The sequence below is a fragment of the Pinus tabuliformis genome, chromosome 3_1, assembly GCF_031772625.1.
Source record: "Pinus tabuliformis cultivar Carrire ecotype Pingquan chromosome 3_1, CPIR1, whole genome shotgun sequence".
Classification (NCBI taxonomy): domain Eukaryota; kingdom Viridiplantae; phylum Streptophyta; class Pinopsida; order Pinales; family Pinaceae; genus Pinus; species Pinus tabuliformis.
The window spans coordinates 786,225,202-786,239,856 of record NC_142301.1 but is presented as its reverse complement, the minus strand read 5'-3'; the positions used below and the strand labels follow the sequence as shown (position 1 = coordinate 786,239,856).

At 35.6% G+C, this 14,655-nt stretch overlaps 1 protein-coding gene across 2 annotated transcripts; it reads left to right on the top strand.

Annotated features, from left to right (window-relative positions):
• The first annotated feature begins 368 nt into the window (after window positions 1-368).
• On the top strand, window positions 369-11,117 carry LOC149189760 (uncharacterized). 2 transcript variants are annotated; one of them, XM_089413283.1, is made up of 8 exons: window positions 7,364-7,658; window positions 7,806-8,065; window positions 8,286-8,392; window positions 9,282-9,361; window positions 9,488-10,216; window positions 10,319-10,405; window positions 10,499-10,591; window positions 10,774-11,117. In XM_089413283.1, exons 4-8 carry the CDS (start codon window positions 9,323-9,325, stop codon window positions 11,059-11,061), a joined length of 1,236 nt encoding a protein of 411 aa, XP_089269409.1. In that variant the 5' UTR covers window positions 7,364-7,658; window positions 7,806-8,065; window positions 8,286-8,392; window positions 9,282-9,322; the 3' UTR covers window positions 11,062-11,117. The 2 variants fall into 2 exon arrangements, with proteins under 2 accessions (XP_089269408.1, XP_089269409.1); XM_089413282.1 differs by lacking the exons at window positions 7,364-7,658; window positions 7,806-8,065 and adding an exon at window positions 369-479.
• The last annotated feature ends 3,538 nt before the right edge of the window (window positions 11,118-14,655 follow it).

Below are 14,655 nucleotides of genomic sequence, written 5' to 3'. Positions count from 1 at the left end.
AGAAATTAGATTTACCAAATTTTGAAATGTTTCTTTATCTAATTACAGAACATAAACAACAGCAGATTTTTACATAATTACATAATACAAACAGCAGCAGATTTTACAAGTCCCTCCTCTTGAAGGTAGAACTGGGTGAGTGATTTGCAAGTGACCTAGAAATCTTCTTCATCCTCTATCGCAAAACAGAGTATTTCTATGTTAGTTAGTCGAACTCACATGGAAAATCCAATCTGTGATATGTTTTATTTCTCTAAAATAAAACAAAATTAATCATAAGTTGCATTTCAGATTTGTTTTTGACTTGCATCTCAATCAGCGATATTAGGCTATATATCTCAATAAATTACTGTTTTCATTGTCACGTTCCAGGTACTCCTTTGAGGTCAAGTCCTGAATTCTGGATTTTATTGCTTTAAGTTCGGGCTTGAATGTGCTTTGGAGCTGTTCAACACACTCACTCAGTAGTTGTTGCTGAGGTAAGATTTTTCTAGCCTTCATCATGAGAACTATTGTTGAATCTATTTAGAAATGTCTGTCTTCTTTTACATTTTCAATCACTCTATTCATCTCATTTGCATTCATATCTGTAAGTGGAATCTTAATTTTTTTTCAACTTGTTCGAAAAGGGAGGATTGAATTCAAAATTATCACTTGTAGATATTGTTGTAGTGCTAGGTTCCTTTAGAAGAATCTTGTTCTTGAAACTAAATACAGAAGTCAAATAAGATCTTCATCTTCCAAATTTAGTTGAGATTTAATTTCTACACAGCTCAGCTTCGTAGCTTCATTGAACAGCAATAGCAGAGCTGCTTGGTATGTTGTTACTGCCAAATCTATTACCGATGGCTCTTGGCTCTACACAGTTCATATGGCTCACGATGTATAAGACTTTGTTCCTCTGCATTATGTATAACATTAACACACAGGTCGACTGACACGTTCCTCTACGTTAGTCTAGGGCATATAGTTGGCATAGTAAGAAAAGATATGTTGCTCCCTCAGAACTCACTGATACTTCTCACTGGCACTAGCTAGTAAGGTGCCTATGAAGAAGTGAAAGGAACAAATCTCTATGATACCAAAGATCATCTGACTTAGCTTCCACCAATTTTAAAAGCACATTTTGAGAAATGTCCCATGCTTCTAGAGAACTCTGGACTTCCATGGACTCATCCCTTGGGGAGCTAGATATGATCATACCACTGGACCAATCCATGACCAGCTCCTGGTAGATTTATCATAGACTGCAAGGAGCTTCGAACCCTTGACTCCTAGAAGTTTTTTCATTGAAGCAAAATTTGCTACCATATCAACTCCCAAAGGATGCACAAGAGGGCTTCCAATACCATGCATGCACCTATACTTATAGATTCAAAATTTGCATCAAACCCAAAGAAATTTTCTTCCATGGGCCACTGGTCATACGTCTCCTCCATTACAAAACATGAGCATATGTGTCCTCTCCTAAGAACATATGTGTACTTGTTAAAAGTAATTGTAGGATGGGTATGCACATGGAAAATGTATACTTTAGTTTTTGGATTGATAGGCAAGAAAATGTCCATTGTTTCAAGCTATTGTTGTCCCCTAAGTCCCCTTCAATTCTTAAGATGAAATTTTGAGATCAGGCCTTGTCATTCACTGTAACTTCAAGATCACAACATGACTTAAGTCGCTGAATATGATTGACAACTTCTGGTAAAGTAGATTTATTTGATTCTTTATTTTTGTGTTTAATTAGGCCGATAGGCCTTCCTATGCATCAACACAGTCGTCAACACTTTCAATTTCCTGTTGACATCTGGCATGGTTTCCTACCATTTTTGTCCGCTGCGAAAATTATATACCTATGGTCCACGTAACCCTCATTAGGTGGCACCGCAGGTTTCCGGAACCTACATAAAATCTCATAGCGGCATAGAAGGATGCGTGTTTTAGCCAGTTGCAGAAAATATCCAGCTTTATCTCCCTCCGCATGGAACACCACCAAACAACCATGGAAACAGCAGCCGCTGTAGTTTTTGTCCGCCTGCAATAATTAAATACCTGTGGTCCACGTAACCCTCATGCTTCCGGAACTTACATAAAATCTCATAGCGGCATAGAAGGATCTGTGTTTTAGGCAGTTGCAGAAAATATCCAGCTTTACCTCCGCATGGAACACCACCAAACAACCAAGGAAACAGCAGCCGCTGTAGATTTTTATATGCGTTTTCCATCTTTGCCATTCTAAATTGCATACTATACAGCAAACGCTTTTTACTATTTTATGTGTGTTCATAGTTTGCATACTAAATGCATAATACAGTCATATAAGCTACATCAGTCACGGAAGCGATCTGCCATTAGTGAAATCTTCTACAGTCATATATTTCATCCCCATCTTCTTGCACTCTTGGCCTCAGAGTTAATCGTTTCTTTGGTCTCCCGGTTGTTGTTGCTGTTCTTTTTCCCTGGCTGTTTGCCCTCAGAGTTAATCGTTTCTTTGGTCTGCCGGTTGTTGTTGCTGTTCTTCTTCTCTGGCTGTTGGCAATCACTGGTTATATTAAATTATCACTGTTCTTGTTCTTCTTGTGCCAGTTTTTGCATCTTAAATTTGAGCACGTTAAAATCCTTGAATTTTATAGCTGGGGTGTATATAGGTATTCACTCTTTTAAGGCAGTTTTGTATTCAATGTTAGGCTGCGGGCTCTCCTCATATTTTGTGTTTGTGCTTTAATGTTTTTCATCTTAAACTTGAGCACGTTAAAATCCTCCGTTAAATCCTCACTGTTAATCCCTTAAACGTTAAGTCTCCCTCATTCTATTAAATGTTTAAGCTCAGATCAAGTTCCACTCTACTTGCCAGAGTAATAGTTTTTAAAATTTAGGAACGATCCTCAGCACAATTTCTAAAACTTCACAAAACAATCTGAACATAGAAATATACCGTTTCCTTTTATTGACATGTTTCTTGACTAAATGCTGTTAGGGATTGAGATTTGTCATGGCTGGTTTGCTAATTAAAATGTTTTCTTGATTAAATGTTGTAAGGGATTGAGATTTGTCATGGCATATGGTCTGTTAATTGACATGTTTTCTTGACTGATTGGGGTATTGACAATGTGTGTGGCTCATATTCATTAAAAAGCGCTTCTGCGTGAGTCCTTGATTGATCAACTCCTGATGTAAAGGAGTCTCTTTCTTCTATTTCTATATGTTATGAGATTCTTTATGTTTTTTGTCATGATTATCGAGTGTCACGAGATGATGACATACATCTATGCATTGTAGTCCTTCCCACTTTATCTTGGATTGATCAGCTCCTTATGTAAAGGAAAGGAGTCTCCTTGGATTGATAAGCTATGAGTCTCCTCGTTTTATTTCATGTTGACAATCCAGCAGTTGACAGACGGGAATCTCTAGAACGGTCTCCCCCGAATCTTTAAAACTTTAGAACTTCCATACCACAGTTAGCTTTAGCAAGAACATTTTTTCGTTATCGAGAACTTTTGTATCCCTGACTAATTAAACAAAAAAAAAAGCATTTTCACTTATCCAAAGGAATGCCAACGTTTCAAGCTGCATTAAAAACCTGCCAAACAAGACCCTCTGGATCTGCCATTGCCTCAGAAAATCCTTCTTCATGAATCAAACGACACAAATCATCATAGATAAAGTTGAATGCAACATCGTATTTCTTAAGCATTTGAGCTACTGCCAACTGGAGCATACCCATCACAAATTGCTGGATTATAGAAGCCTGTTGTATGCTCTGCATCAATCAATTCCTGAAATTTGCAAGAGAAAATACATGATTACCATCATCAAACAAAATCTGTGTATACCAACAAAGAAGGCATTGTGCATTTGATATTCCTATTGGCTGCTCCCTTGGTGCTCTGTGTGGTAATTATTCCATGAGAATTGGCTACTTGCTTGGCCTTTGCAGAACTGTTGTGCTTAATGAGTATAGTCCACTTGAAAAATCGGGCACGGCAGTTATTGGCTTTCACGTATCAATGGAAAAATACCACGACGTTGGCACGGTAGTTTGACTGGAGATGAAACAGAATTACCTGAAAAACGACACAGAAATAACTCTCAGCTCTACGATGGCAGAACCAGCAGCAACACATGTAACAGTTGGAAACTATCGTTAGTAGTAAATATGAGATGTTTTTACTTTACTTTTACAGAATGGGATGTTTTTATTTAAATTTTTAGAATTAGATTATACATTATTTTTTCAGAATTGAATATTTTTATTTTATTTTTCCAGATTTATTGGAGATTGGAATTTCAAAACAGATTCAGCAGTGCAATTAGACCGTTCTGATACTCCCAACCCATTTTCACGGGATCTCCTCATATTTTGTGTTTGTGCTTTAATGTTTTTGCATCTTAAACTTGAGCACGTTAAAATCCTCCGTTAAATCCTCACTGTTTAGCCCTTAAACATTAAGTCTCCCTCTTTCTATTAAATTTTTAACCTCAGATCAAGTTCCACTCTACTTGCCAGAGTAATAATTTTTAAAATTTAGGAACGATCCTCAGCACAATTTCTAAAACTTCACAAAACAATCTGAACATAAAAATATACCGTTTCCTTTTATTGACATGTTTTCTTGACTAAATGCTGTTAGGGATTGAGATTTGTCATGGCTGGTTTGCTAATTGAAATGTTTTCTTGATTAAATGTTGTAAGGGATTGAGATTTGTCATGGCATATGGTCTGTTAATTGACACGTTTTCTTGACTGATTGGTGTATTGACAATGTGTGTGTCTAATATGCATTAAAAAGCGCTTCTGCATGAGTCCTTGATTGATCAACTCCTCATGTAAAGGAGTCTCTTTCTTCTATTTCTATATGTTATGAGCTTCTTTATGTTTTTTTTCATGATTATCGAGTGTCACGAGATGATGACATACATCTATGCATTGTAGTCCTTCCCACTTTGTCTTGGATTGATCAGCTCCTTATGTAAAGGAAAGGAGTCTCCTTGGATTGATAAGCTAGAAATCTCCTCGTTTTATTTCATGTTGACAATCCAGCAGTTGACAGACGGGAATCTCTAGAACGGTCTCCCCCGAATCTTTAAAACTTTAGAACTTCCATACCACAGTTAGCTTTAGCAAGAACAGTTTTCCGTTATCGAGAACTTTTGTATCCCTGACTAATTAAACGAAAAAAAAGAAGCATTTTCACTTATCCAAAGGAATGCCAACATTTCAAGCTGCATTAAAAACCTGCCAAAAAAGACCCTCTGGATCTGCCATTGCCTCAGAAAATCCTTCTTCATGAATCAAACGACACAAATCATCATAGATAAAGTTGAATGCAACATCATATTTCTTAAGCATTTGAGCTACTGCCAACTGGAGCATACCCATCACAATTTGCTGGATTATAGAAGTCTGTTGTATGCTCTGCATCAATCAATTCCTGAAATTTGCAAGAGAAAATACATGATTACCATCATCAAACAAAATCTGTTTATACCAACAAAGAAGGCATTGTGCATTTGATATTCCTATTGGCTGCTCCCTTGCTGCTCTCTTCTTTTTTGGTTCAAGCATGTCAACATTTTTAAATACATGTGAATGAATCTGGACCCCAATAAACACATGTTCAGTCAGAAAGTCTTGTGGTTTTCTTTATGTTCTTCTGCGTTTACATGCTGCTCTGTTCTCTTTTTCTCTTCCAGTATAAAGGACTTACATTCCCAGTCTGTTCTGTCTCCTATATCTTTTACTCTATTTCAGATTTAATAAGCTATACAATATCAATAGCAGCCTAGAAGTTGGCCCGACCTTTTATAAAAATTCAACAATTCCAACTTCATAAATCTATCGGCCTCTCTTTGTACCTTTTGGGACAATTGCTAGTATGGAACCTATTAGTTCCTTTACCAAAACACCACATCCCCGCAATAGCTCTCAACATAGATATTTTATTACTTCCATTTTGGCTCATTATCAATGAGTAATCTCCTTTAGTGTTCCCCAATGACAATCCTTCAATAAGAGTCATAATGCACTATGGTGTATGCATTATGGTAGGTTTGCAACCAAATTTCCTTAGTGGAGCAACAACTGCATTACTCCCATCTACAGTAGTGTAAGAGACAACCCTGTCAGGAACAGAGTATCGAAGAACTTCTTCTCTACAGAAATAGGCTTTCATATCAGCAGAACTTGGGGTGATAGTGATTGAACTTTTTTGAGCTCTAAAGTCCTGAAATATTTCCTTTTCATATATACTTGTTGGCATTTATGGTGGTGGTGGGGTAGGAAGAAGAACAATCTGCTGAAGAGTTTCATTCCAATTTTTCATCCAATTTGCAAATGCTTCCACCAATTTTAAAAGCACATTTTGAGAAATGTCCCATGCTTCTAGAGAACTCTGGACTTCCATGGACTCATCCCTTGGGGAGCTAGATATGATCATACCACTGGACCAATCCATGACCAGCTCCTGGTAGATTTATCATAGACTGCAAGGAGCTTCGAACCCTTGACTCCTAGAAGTTTTTTCATTGAAGCAAAATTTTTACCATATCAACTCCCAAAGGATGCACAAGAGGGCTTCCAATACCATGCATGCACCTATACTTATAGATTCAAAATTTGCATCAAACCCAAAGAAATTTTCTTCCATGGGCCACTGGTCATACGTCTCCTCCATTACAAAACATGAGCATATGTGTCCTCTCCTAAGAACATATGTGTACTTGTTAAAAGTAATTGTAGGATGGGTATGCACATGGAAAATGTATACTTTAGTTTTTGGATTGATAGGCAAGAAAATGTCCATTGTTTCAAGCTATTGTTGTCCCCTAAGTCCCCTTCAATTCTTAAGATGAAATTTTGAGATCAGGCCTTGTCATTCACTGTAACTTCAAGATCACAACATGACTTAAGTCGCTGAATATGATTGACAACTTCTGGTAAAGTAGATTTATTTGATTCTTTATTTTTGTGTTTAATATGGAACCTATTAGTTCCTTTACCAAAACACCACATCCCCGCAATAGCTCTCAACATGGATATTTTATTACTTCCATTTTGGCTCATTATCAATGAGTAATCTCCTTTAGTGTTCCCCAATGACAATCCTTCAATAAGAGTCATAATGCACTATGGTGTATGCATTATGGTAGGTTTGCAACCAAATTTCCTTAGTGGAGCAACAACTGCATTACTCCCATCTACAGTAGTGTAAGAGACAGCCCTGTCAGGAACAGAGTATCGAAGAACTTCTTCTCTACAAAAATAGGCTTTCATATCAGCAGAACTTGGGGTGATAGTGATTGAACTTTTTTGAGCTCTAAAGTCCTGAAATATTTCCTTTTCATATATACTTGTTGGCATTTATGGTGGTGGTGGGGTAGGAAGAAGAACAATCTGCTGAAGAGTTTCATTCCAATTTTTCATCCAATTTGCAAATGCTTCCACCAATTTTAAAAGCACAGTTTGAGAAATGTCCCATGCTTCTAGAGAACTCTGGACTTCCATGGACTCATCCCTTGGGGAGCTAGATATGATCATACCACTGGACCAATCCATGACCAGCTCCTGGTAGATTTATCATAGACTGCAAGGAGCTTCAAACCCTTGGAAGTTATAGAATCTACAGAAAGAAAATGAAACAGCAGCGATGGATTCTGAAAAGGTAAGCTAAATTATGTATGAACTTCATATTTTTCCATCTTCTTTATCAGATTCATCTTAAGGAACATAGTACACAGTTGGTGCACTGTATGTGTGACATTTTTTCATTTTTTCCTTTCAAGAGATAAGTAAACAATTTGTTTCACAGAATATGTCATCACCTACATTGGAACAGAGGATGGAATCCTTCGACACACCACTGAAGACTCTTGGACATACTGAGGGCCATGATATATCTCCTTGCTTGTACACATTATTTGGACCAAAATGTAGTACGCCATTGACAAATCGTGAGCTTACATAAGATAATGATAAGGTTGTTACTGGCACACCATTTGAAAATGCTCTACAGTCTCCATTAGTGACTGAATCAGGGGGAGTTGACAATTTTGGCAATGAATTGCCACGGTTAGTTTATGTATTTCTATCCTCTATCGCAAAACAGAGTATTTCTATGTTAGTCAATCGAACTCACATGGAAAATCCAATCTGTGATATGTTTTATTTCTCTAAAATAAAACAAAATTAACCATAAGTTGCATTACAGATTTGTTTTCAACTTGCATCTCAATCAGCAATATTAGGCTATATATCTCAATAAATTACTGTTTTCATTGTCACGTTCCAGGTACTCCTTTGAGATCAAGTCCTAAATTTTGGATTTTATTGCTTTAAGTTCGGGCTTGAATGTGCTTTGGAGCTGTTCAACACACTCGCTCAATAGTTGTTGCTGAGGTGAGATTTTTCTAGCCTTCATGATGAGAACTATTCTTGAATCTTTTTAGAAATGTCTGTCTTCTTTTACATTTTCGATCACTCTGTTCCTCTCATTTGCATTCATATCTGTAAGTGGAATCTTAATATTTTTCAACTTGTGCGAAAAGGGAGGATTGAATTCAAAATTATCACTTGTAGATATTGTTGCAGTGCTAGGTTCCTTTAGAAGAATCTTGTTCTTGCCACATGAAACTAAATACAGAAATTGAATAAGATCTTCATCTTCCAAATTTTTAGCAGATAAAAACTGCTGCTGTTTGTATTATGTAATAAAAACAGCAGATTTTTAGCAATTAGAAATTAGATTTACCAAATTTTGAAATGTTTTTTTATCTAATTACAGAACATAAACAGCAGCAGATTTTTACATAATTACATAATACAAACAGCAGCAGATTTTTACCAATTAGAAATTTCTAATTGGTAAAAATCTGCTGCTGTTTGTATTATGTAATTATGTAAAAATCTGCTGCTGTTTATGTTCTGTAATTAGATAAAAAACATTTGGAAATTTGGTAAATCTAATTTCTAATTGCTAAAAATCTGCTATTTGTATTATGTAAGTATGTAAAAATCCGCTGCTTTTTATATTTTGTAATTATGTAAAAAGGGTAATGTTTTTTTAGGAAAAAACATGAAGGGGGGAACAATGGCATGAGGTCTTTTATATACATGACAGCATAAGAGCTGAACCATTTTATCATTTAGCACTGGAGAATCTGATTCCAAGAAAGGAAGAAATTGTCAAAATAGAAATTGTCACTTGGATTTTTAACTAAGTTGTTTGCAAATTCCGCCCTAGAGAGCCATTTTGAGATTATTCACCTTCAATCCTTTGTTTTTTAAGGGAGAACATCCTTTTCTATCGATCTCTTCTACTTTGAGGATATGGCAAGTGGAGAAGGAGGTGCAAGTGGATCGGAAAAGGTAAGCTTACTTTGTTTTTATAGAATAATTGCATAATATAATATGTTTTATTTTTTGTTTAAGGTTTGAAGTTAGAATTATAATTTTATAATTATACTTTGTGGTAAATCATTGAAATTTGGACAGGGAAAGAATCCGATAACGGAGTCCTTGCTTGAAGATGTTTTTGGGATAGAAGGACTCAAAAAACTTCAATCTTTGGATGCTGAATCCCTAATGCATTTTCTTAAGACAAAATCCCCTGAAGCTAATCAACTAGGTCCAGGTAATCAACAAGCTTTAGGAGAATCCATTAGTTCCCCATCCTCTCTTGGATCAAGAAAAAAATCGAAAAAAGTGTTATTGACATCAAACACCAATAATGAAGAACATTGTGTTGAAACATCTTCTCTGGTGGCAACTCCTGGGACTGCAAATTCTTGTTCATCCTCAGCTTATGCATCATCTATTGGTAGTTTAGGTACCAAGATAGAGTATGACCCTGTCTCAGGGGAGATAAGAAGGACAGAAGCAGGAAAACAATTCTTAAATAGGCTAAAGGACTCCTGCCTTCAACGATTTAGAGATCATCTTCACCTCACATTCTCCAAGATTCCACTTCACCTAAAAAAGATGGTGGTACAAGACATAGAGAATGAATTTGGTACCGGTTGGTCGGTTAAGAAGATAAAATTGCAAATGTCACTCAATTGTAAGAGGTTTCGTTGCAACCAAACAAGAAAAATTAAAAAAATGCCTCAAGATCAAAGACTGAAACAAAGACCTATTGACATACCTTTTAAAGTATGGAAAGAACTTGTAAAATCATATGAGAAGTTGGATGCACAAAGAAAAGCCGGCAATGAGAGCATTCAGGTATTGAATTTTTCATTAAACATTATTTAGAATGTATTAATACTTATAAGTATCTTATACATGTATTTGTGTGAAAATAAATTGAATTGGTTTATGTTTAAGGACAAGGCATCCAAGGCGAGGTTAACCAAGACAAAAGTCACTCATCGTAGTGGCCAGAAAGGTTTAAAAGCACTGATAACAACCTTTGTAAGTATATTAAACATGTGATATTTTTTTAATAAATTTTGTACTAGAAGAAAGTCATTGTTATCTAATTTCTCCCTATTTACTGATTGATAGGAACTAAAATATGGAAGACCTCCAAATCATTTGGAAAAGGAGGTGCTGCAGCAAAAGAGATGGGTTGAATTTGTTGTTTGGATGGACTCTATGGTATGTAATCTTAGTTGGATTTCCAATATACTTTTAAACCATATTTTCATTTTATTTTTTAGTACTATTAGATATTATATCTTACCTCATTTTATGGTTAACATTGTATAACAAAAACATGCGTTGTGTTATGTAATTAATACTAACATGTAATATTGATTTTTTTTGTCGGAATGCTATAGGTAATGATTGCCAAGACGATGATCCAAATTATGTTCAACATATATCAGGAGATGATGAGGATGAGGATGAGGATGAGGATGATGGTGGTGAAGGAGGAGATGATGATGATAGTTGCGGTGTTCGTGATGATGTGGATCAGAGTAATGAGGATGGTCAAGATGATCATGAGGGTGATCTTGGTGGTGGTAGCTAGGCATGCACATGCATTGTTTTTTATGAAGAAATTATTGTGTAGAATGACATTGTTATGTTTAGATGGGTGTTGTGAATTTACCCTATATCAATGAGACATTTTGATTTTGTAATCATACGATGAGTTTGATTTATGTATGTTGTTAATTTATCGTAGAATAACGACATTCATGAAATATTTTGATTTGTTAATCATATTTGAATTTTAGTTGTTTTGATTAAAAATAATACTGATTTTATTAGTATTATGTTGCTATTTTATACATGTTTTGAAAATTGTTAATGACACATTGTTATTTTTTTGGATGGATGTTGTCAATTTCTCTTAAATTTCTTTACAAATGATTTTGAATTGTGATATCTGCTTTAATGATATTTAGAAACTATCATATATTTCACTATGAATCTATAAAGGGGGTCATATATGTAAAGAAAAATATACTCTATATAAGAAGTCAAATGCGGATGTAACCATGGATGCAAAATTGAAAGTAAAATTGGATGTTAAACTAGGAATTAATACAAAATGCAAACAATTGACATACAAAGTGTTTTAAATTAGAAGTGAAAAATTGTGCAATAGTTGACACAAAGAAGGGAACAAAACATGGCATACAAAAGGATATCAAATTGGGCAAAAACAAGGACACATAAATGGGCACCAAATTAGATGCAAAAAAAGACAACAACTAGATGTAAAATAAGATGCAAATTTGAGTGTTAGAAAGAAGCAAAAAACGTTACAAATTAATATGCAAAATGATGATGCAAATAATGGTGTAAATTTAGGATGCAAACTTGGGTGCAAAAAAGGGAAAAAAAAAAAGATGTAAGAAAAGACATAAAACAAGATGCAAAAAGGGGCTGAAAAAAGGTGAAACCAAGGATGCCATATTGGATGTAAAAAATGATTCCTAATCTCATGCAAATTTAGGCTCGAACTCAGACACAAAATTATATGCAAATGTGGACACAAAATGAGGTAAAAAAAGATGCAAATTTGGATGGTGAAAACGATGTAAAACTAGACACCAAAAAAAATGCAAAATTGGATGAAAAAGTCGGTGTAAATAATGGTGCGACATTGGACACAAGTAGACACAAAAAAATGGTGCAAAAAGGAGCATAAAATATCTTAAAATTGGATGCAAAACTTGGTGCAAAAACAAATACAAAATTAGACGTAAAAAATGGCTCTACATTAAATGTACCATTAGACACAAAATAAGATGCAAAGGTGGACACAACACATGACTCAACATAAGATGCAAATATAAATGCAAATTTGGATGCTCAAAATGATGTAACATTAGATGCAAGAGATGGTGTTAAAAATGATGCAAAATTGGATGAAACAAATGACGAAAAATATGGTGCAAAATGAGATGGGAAAAATGGAGACAAATCAAACGTAAATGTGGATGTAAAAAATGGTCCAAAAAAAGATGCAAAAATGGGCACAAAAATGGATGCAAAATTTGGTGCTAAATCAAATTCAACACATGGTGCAAAGATAGGCACCAAAGCTGGTGCAAAAATAGAAGCAAAAACTAGTGTAAGACTAGATACAAAACTTGGCGTAAGACTAGATGCAAAAAGTGACACAAAATGGATGCATAAAAAGACATTAAATTGGATTCAAAATACAGTGTAAACTTGATGCAAATGATGGTGCAAAAATGGAAGCAAAGAATGACACAAAATAGGAAGCAAAAGAGAATGAAAATAGAAGCAAAAAATGACACAAAACTAGAAGCAAAACCTGTCATAAAATAAGATGCAAATCTTGGTTCAAAATTTGACGCAAAAAATGATGCATAGTTTGGTGTAAAAAATGGTGCAAAATCTAGCGTGAAAAAGGATGCAAAATCAGGTGCAAAAAAGGACGCTTTAAAAATTGTACAATAGAGCCATATTTAGCGCTAGGTTGCTCATCACAATTACAAAAAAAATGCACTAAAATCTAGCGCTAAATCTGGCGCAAATCGCTGGTTTTGTTGTAGTGCCTAGACTTTTTATAATCTGAGTCCAGGGTCTTGCACTCCAACACAACCTGATCAAAGTACTTCTAACATGCGACTTGATGTGTTGATGTCAAACATGTTAGAAAGTCGCTTGATTACAAGTCCATGATGTAAACTGTTAACAAGCACGAGAGAAACAACCAATAACGACAATGGCCCTCAAGGTACTATCAGCACAATTCACAAAATGTGAATACAGGAACTGAATTCAAACACCTGTGAAATCACTCAATCAAAAGCCAATGATGTGAACTTGTCGTCGAGTGCGAAGAACTTGCCATTAGGGCATGCAAGCTCTAAGGTACTAGAAGGGAGTCTCTCGATCAACTTCTCAAATAATGAGTTGAAGTTGATGGAAAGCGACCATGTCGAAGGAGGGCCATAATGAATCCCACATCATTGACGTGAGAAGAGAGGATGAAAAATGATTTGGATGATACAGAGAAATAGAGGTAAGTGTAACTGCAGAAGGAAAACTCTTGAACATGTTGACAACACAACTGGAAGTTTGGCAGTTTTTGGATCCACAGGATCGGTGGTCATGATGATGTGGCAGAGATCAAATGGAAGGAAAAAATGAACGGCCCAAACCCAGGAAGGTCAATGATACAAAGGAGGATATCCCTACCCAACACGAAGCAAAGAGTGTCATGTTCAAGAGTAAGCTGCTGACACGACTTGATAGATTTCCAAATTTCCCCCACCATTTCTGGCGAGTACCCCAATTATTTTTTAATTGCAAGATTGAAGGGGATAGCATATGATTGCATTGTAAGTTTATCGACGAATCTGACCTGGTAAGTTTATTGAGCCCCCTGAAGGAGAAGTTTGTGTTCGTCATGCTGACGAATCTGATGTCATTTAATAGTTTAACGAGTTCGACAAAGGTGTAACTCAGTATCTTTTTCATATTTATAGAGTTTGAAAAAGACACATAAAAGAAAACTCCAAATGGTCCCTTTTCATACATTTTTGTTTCTCGAGCCTGAAAAGGTAGAAAACAATACCTGAGAGAACCACTTGGCCATTTTAGTCAAGGAGTACCTTTTTCGTAAATAGTGCCTCCCAGCCTGAAAAGGGGTAAACTTATATTGGGTGCACGATGTTTCGCATCCGTTAACAATTTCGAAATGACAAAGGCTAAGCGATATTTTTGTTTTTAAAGGGTCAGAAAAGAGCTAAAAGCAGACCCCTCATTTTTATTCTCTTTAACGAGTCAAAAAGGGAAAAAATACTCGGAAATATTTTCATATGAGTTTAACGAGTCGAGAAAAGAGCTGAAATGTGACTCATCGTCATCGTCGAACATACATCACCTGTTGTTGCACAAGTAAGGCATAGTGTATTATCGAGTCCTTGAGGCAGAATAGGTCAAAAATATTTACAAAACCTGATATTTTCATGAAAAAATAAATACAAAGGGGAAAAGTAAATATATTTTTACCATTTACCATTTTACCTTTTCTGTGAAGACTTTTTACCCACTTTTTTCCTAGTTGTTCTGGAGAAGATTGCGGGAGATCCGAGAGGTCAATCAATGAGCCGTCAGTTCAGGGTAATAGCCGAAGCCCTGAGCTCTAGTTTCATGCCATTTATTTATGTTTTTAGCCAATTTTTTAGGATTTTTAGGGAGGTTTTTGAGAAAAAATTTCGCCCTCGGTCGGC

Coding starts and splice junctions, on each gene's coding strand:
- LOC149189760 (XM_089413282.1), top strand. CDS start 9,323: ATGGCAAGTGGAGAAGGAGGTGCAAGTGGATCGGAAAAG. Junction 10,406..10,498: donor AAGCACTGATAACAACCTTT/GTAAGTATATTA, acceptor ACTGATTGATAG/GAACTAAAATATGGAAGACC. Junction 10,592..10,773: donor TTGTTTGGATGGACTCTATG/GTATGTAATCTT, acceptor GGAATGCTATAG/GTAATGATTGCCAAGACGAT.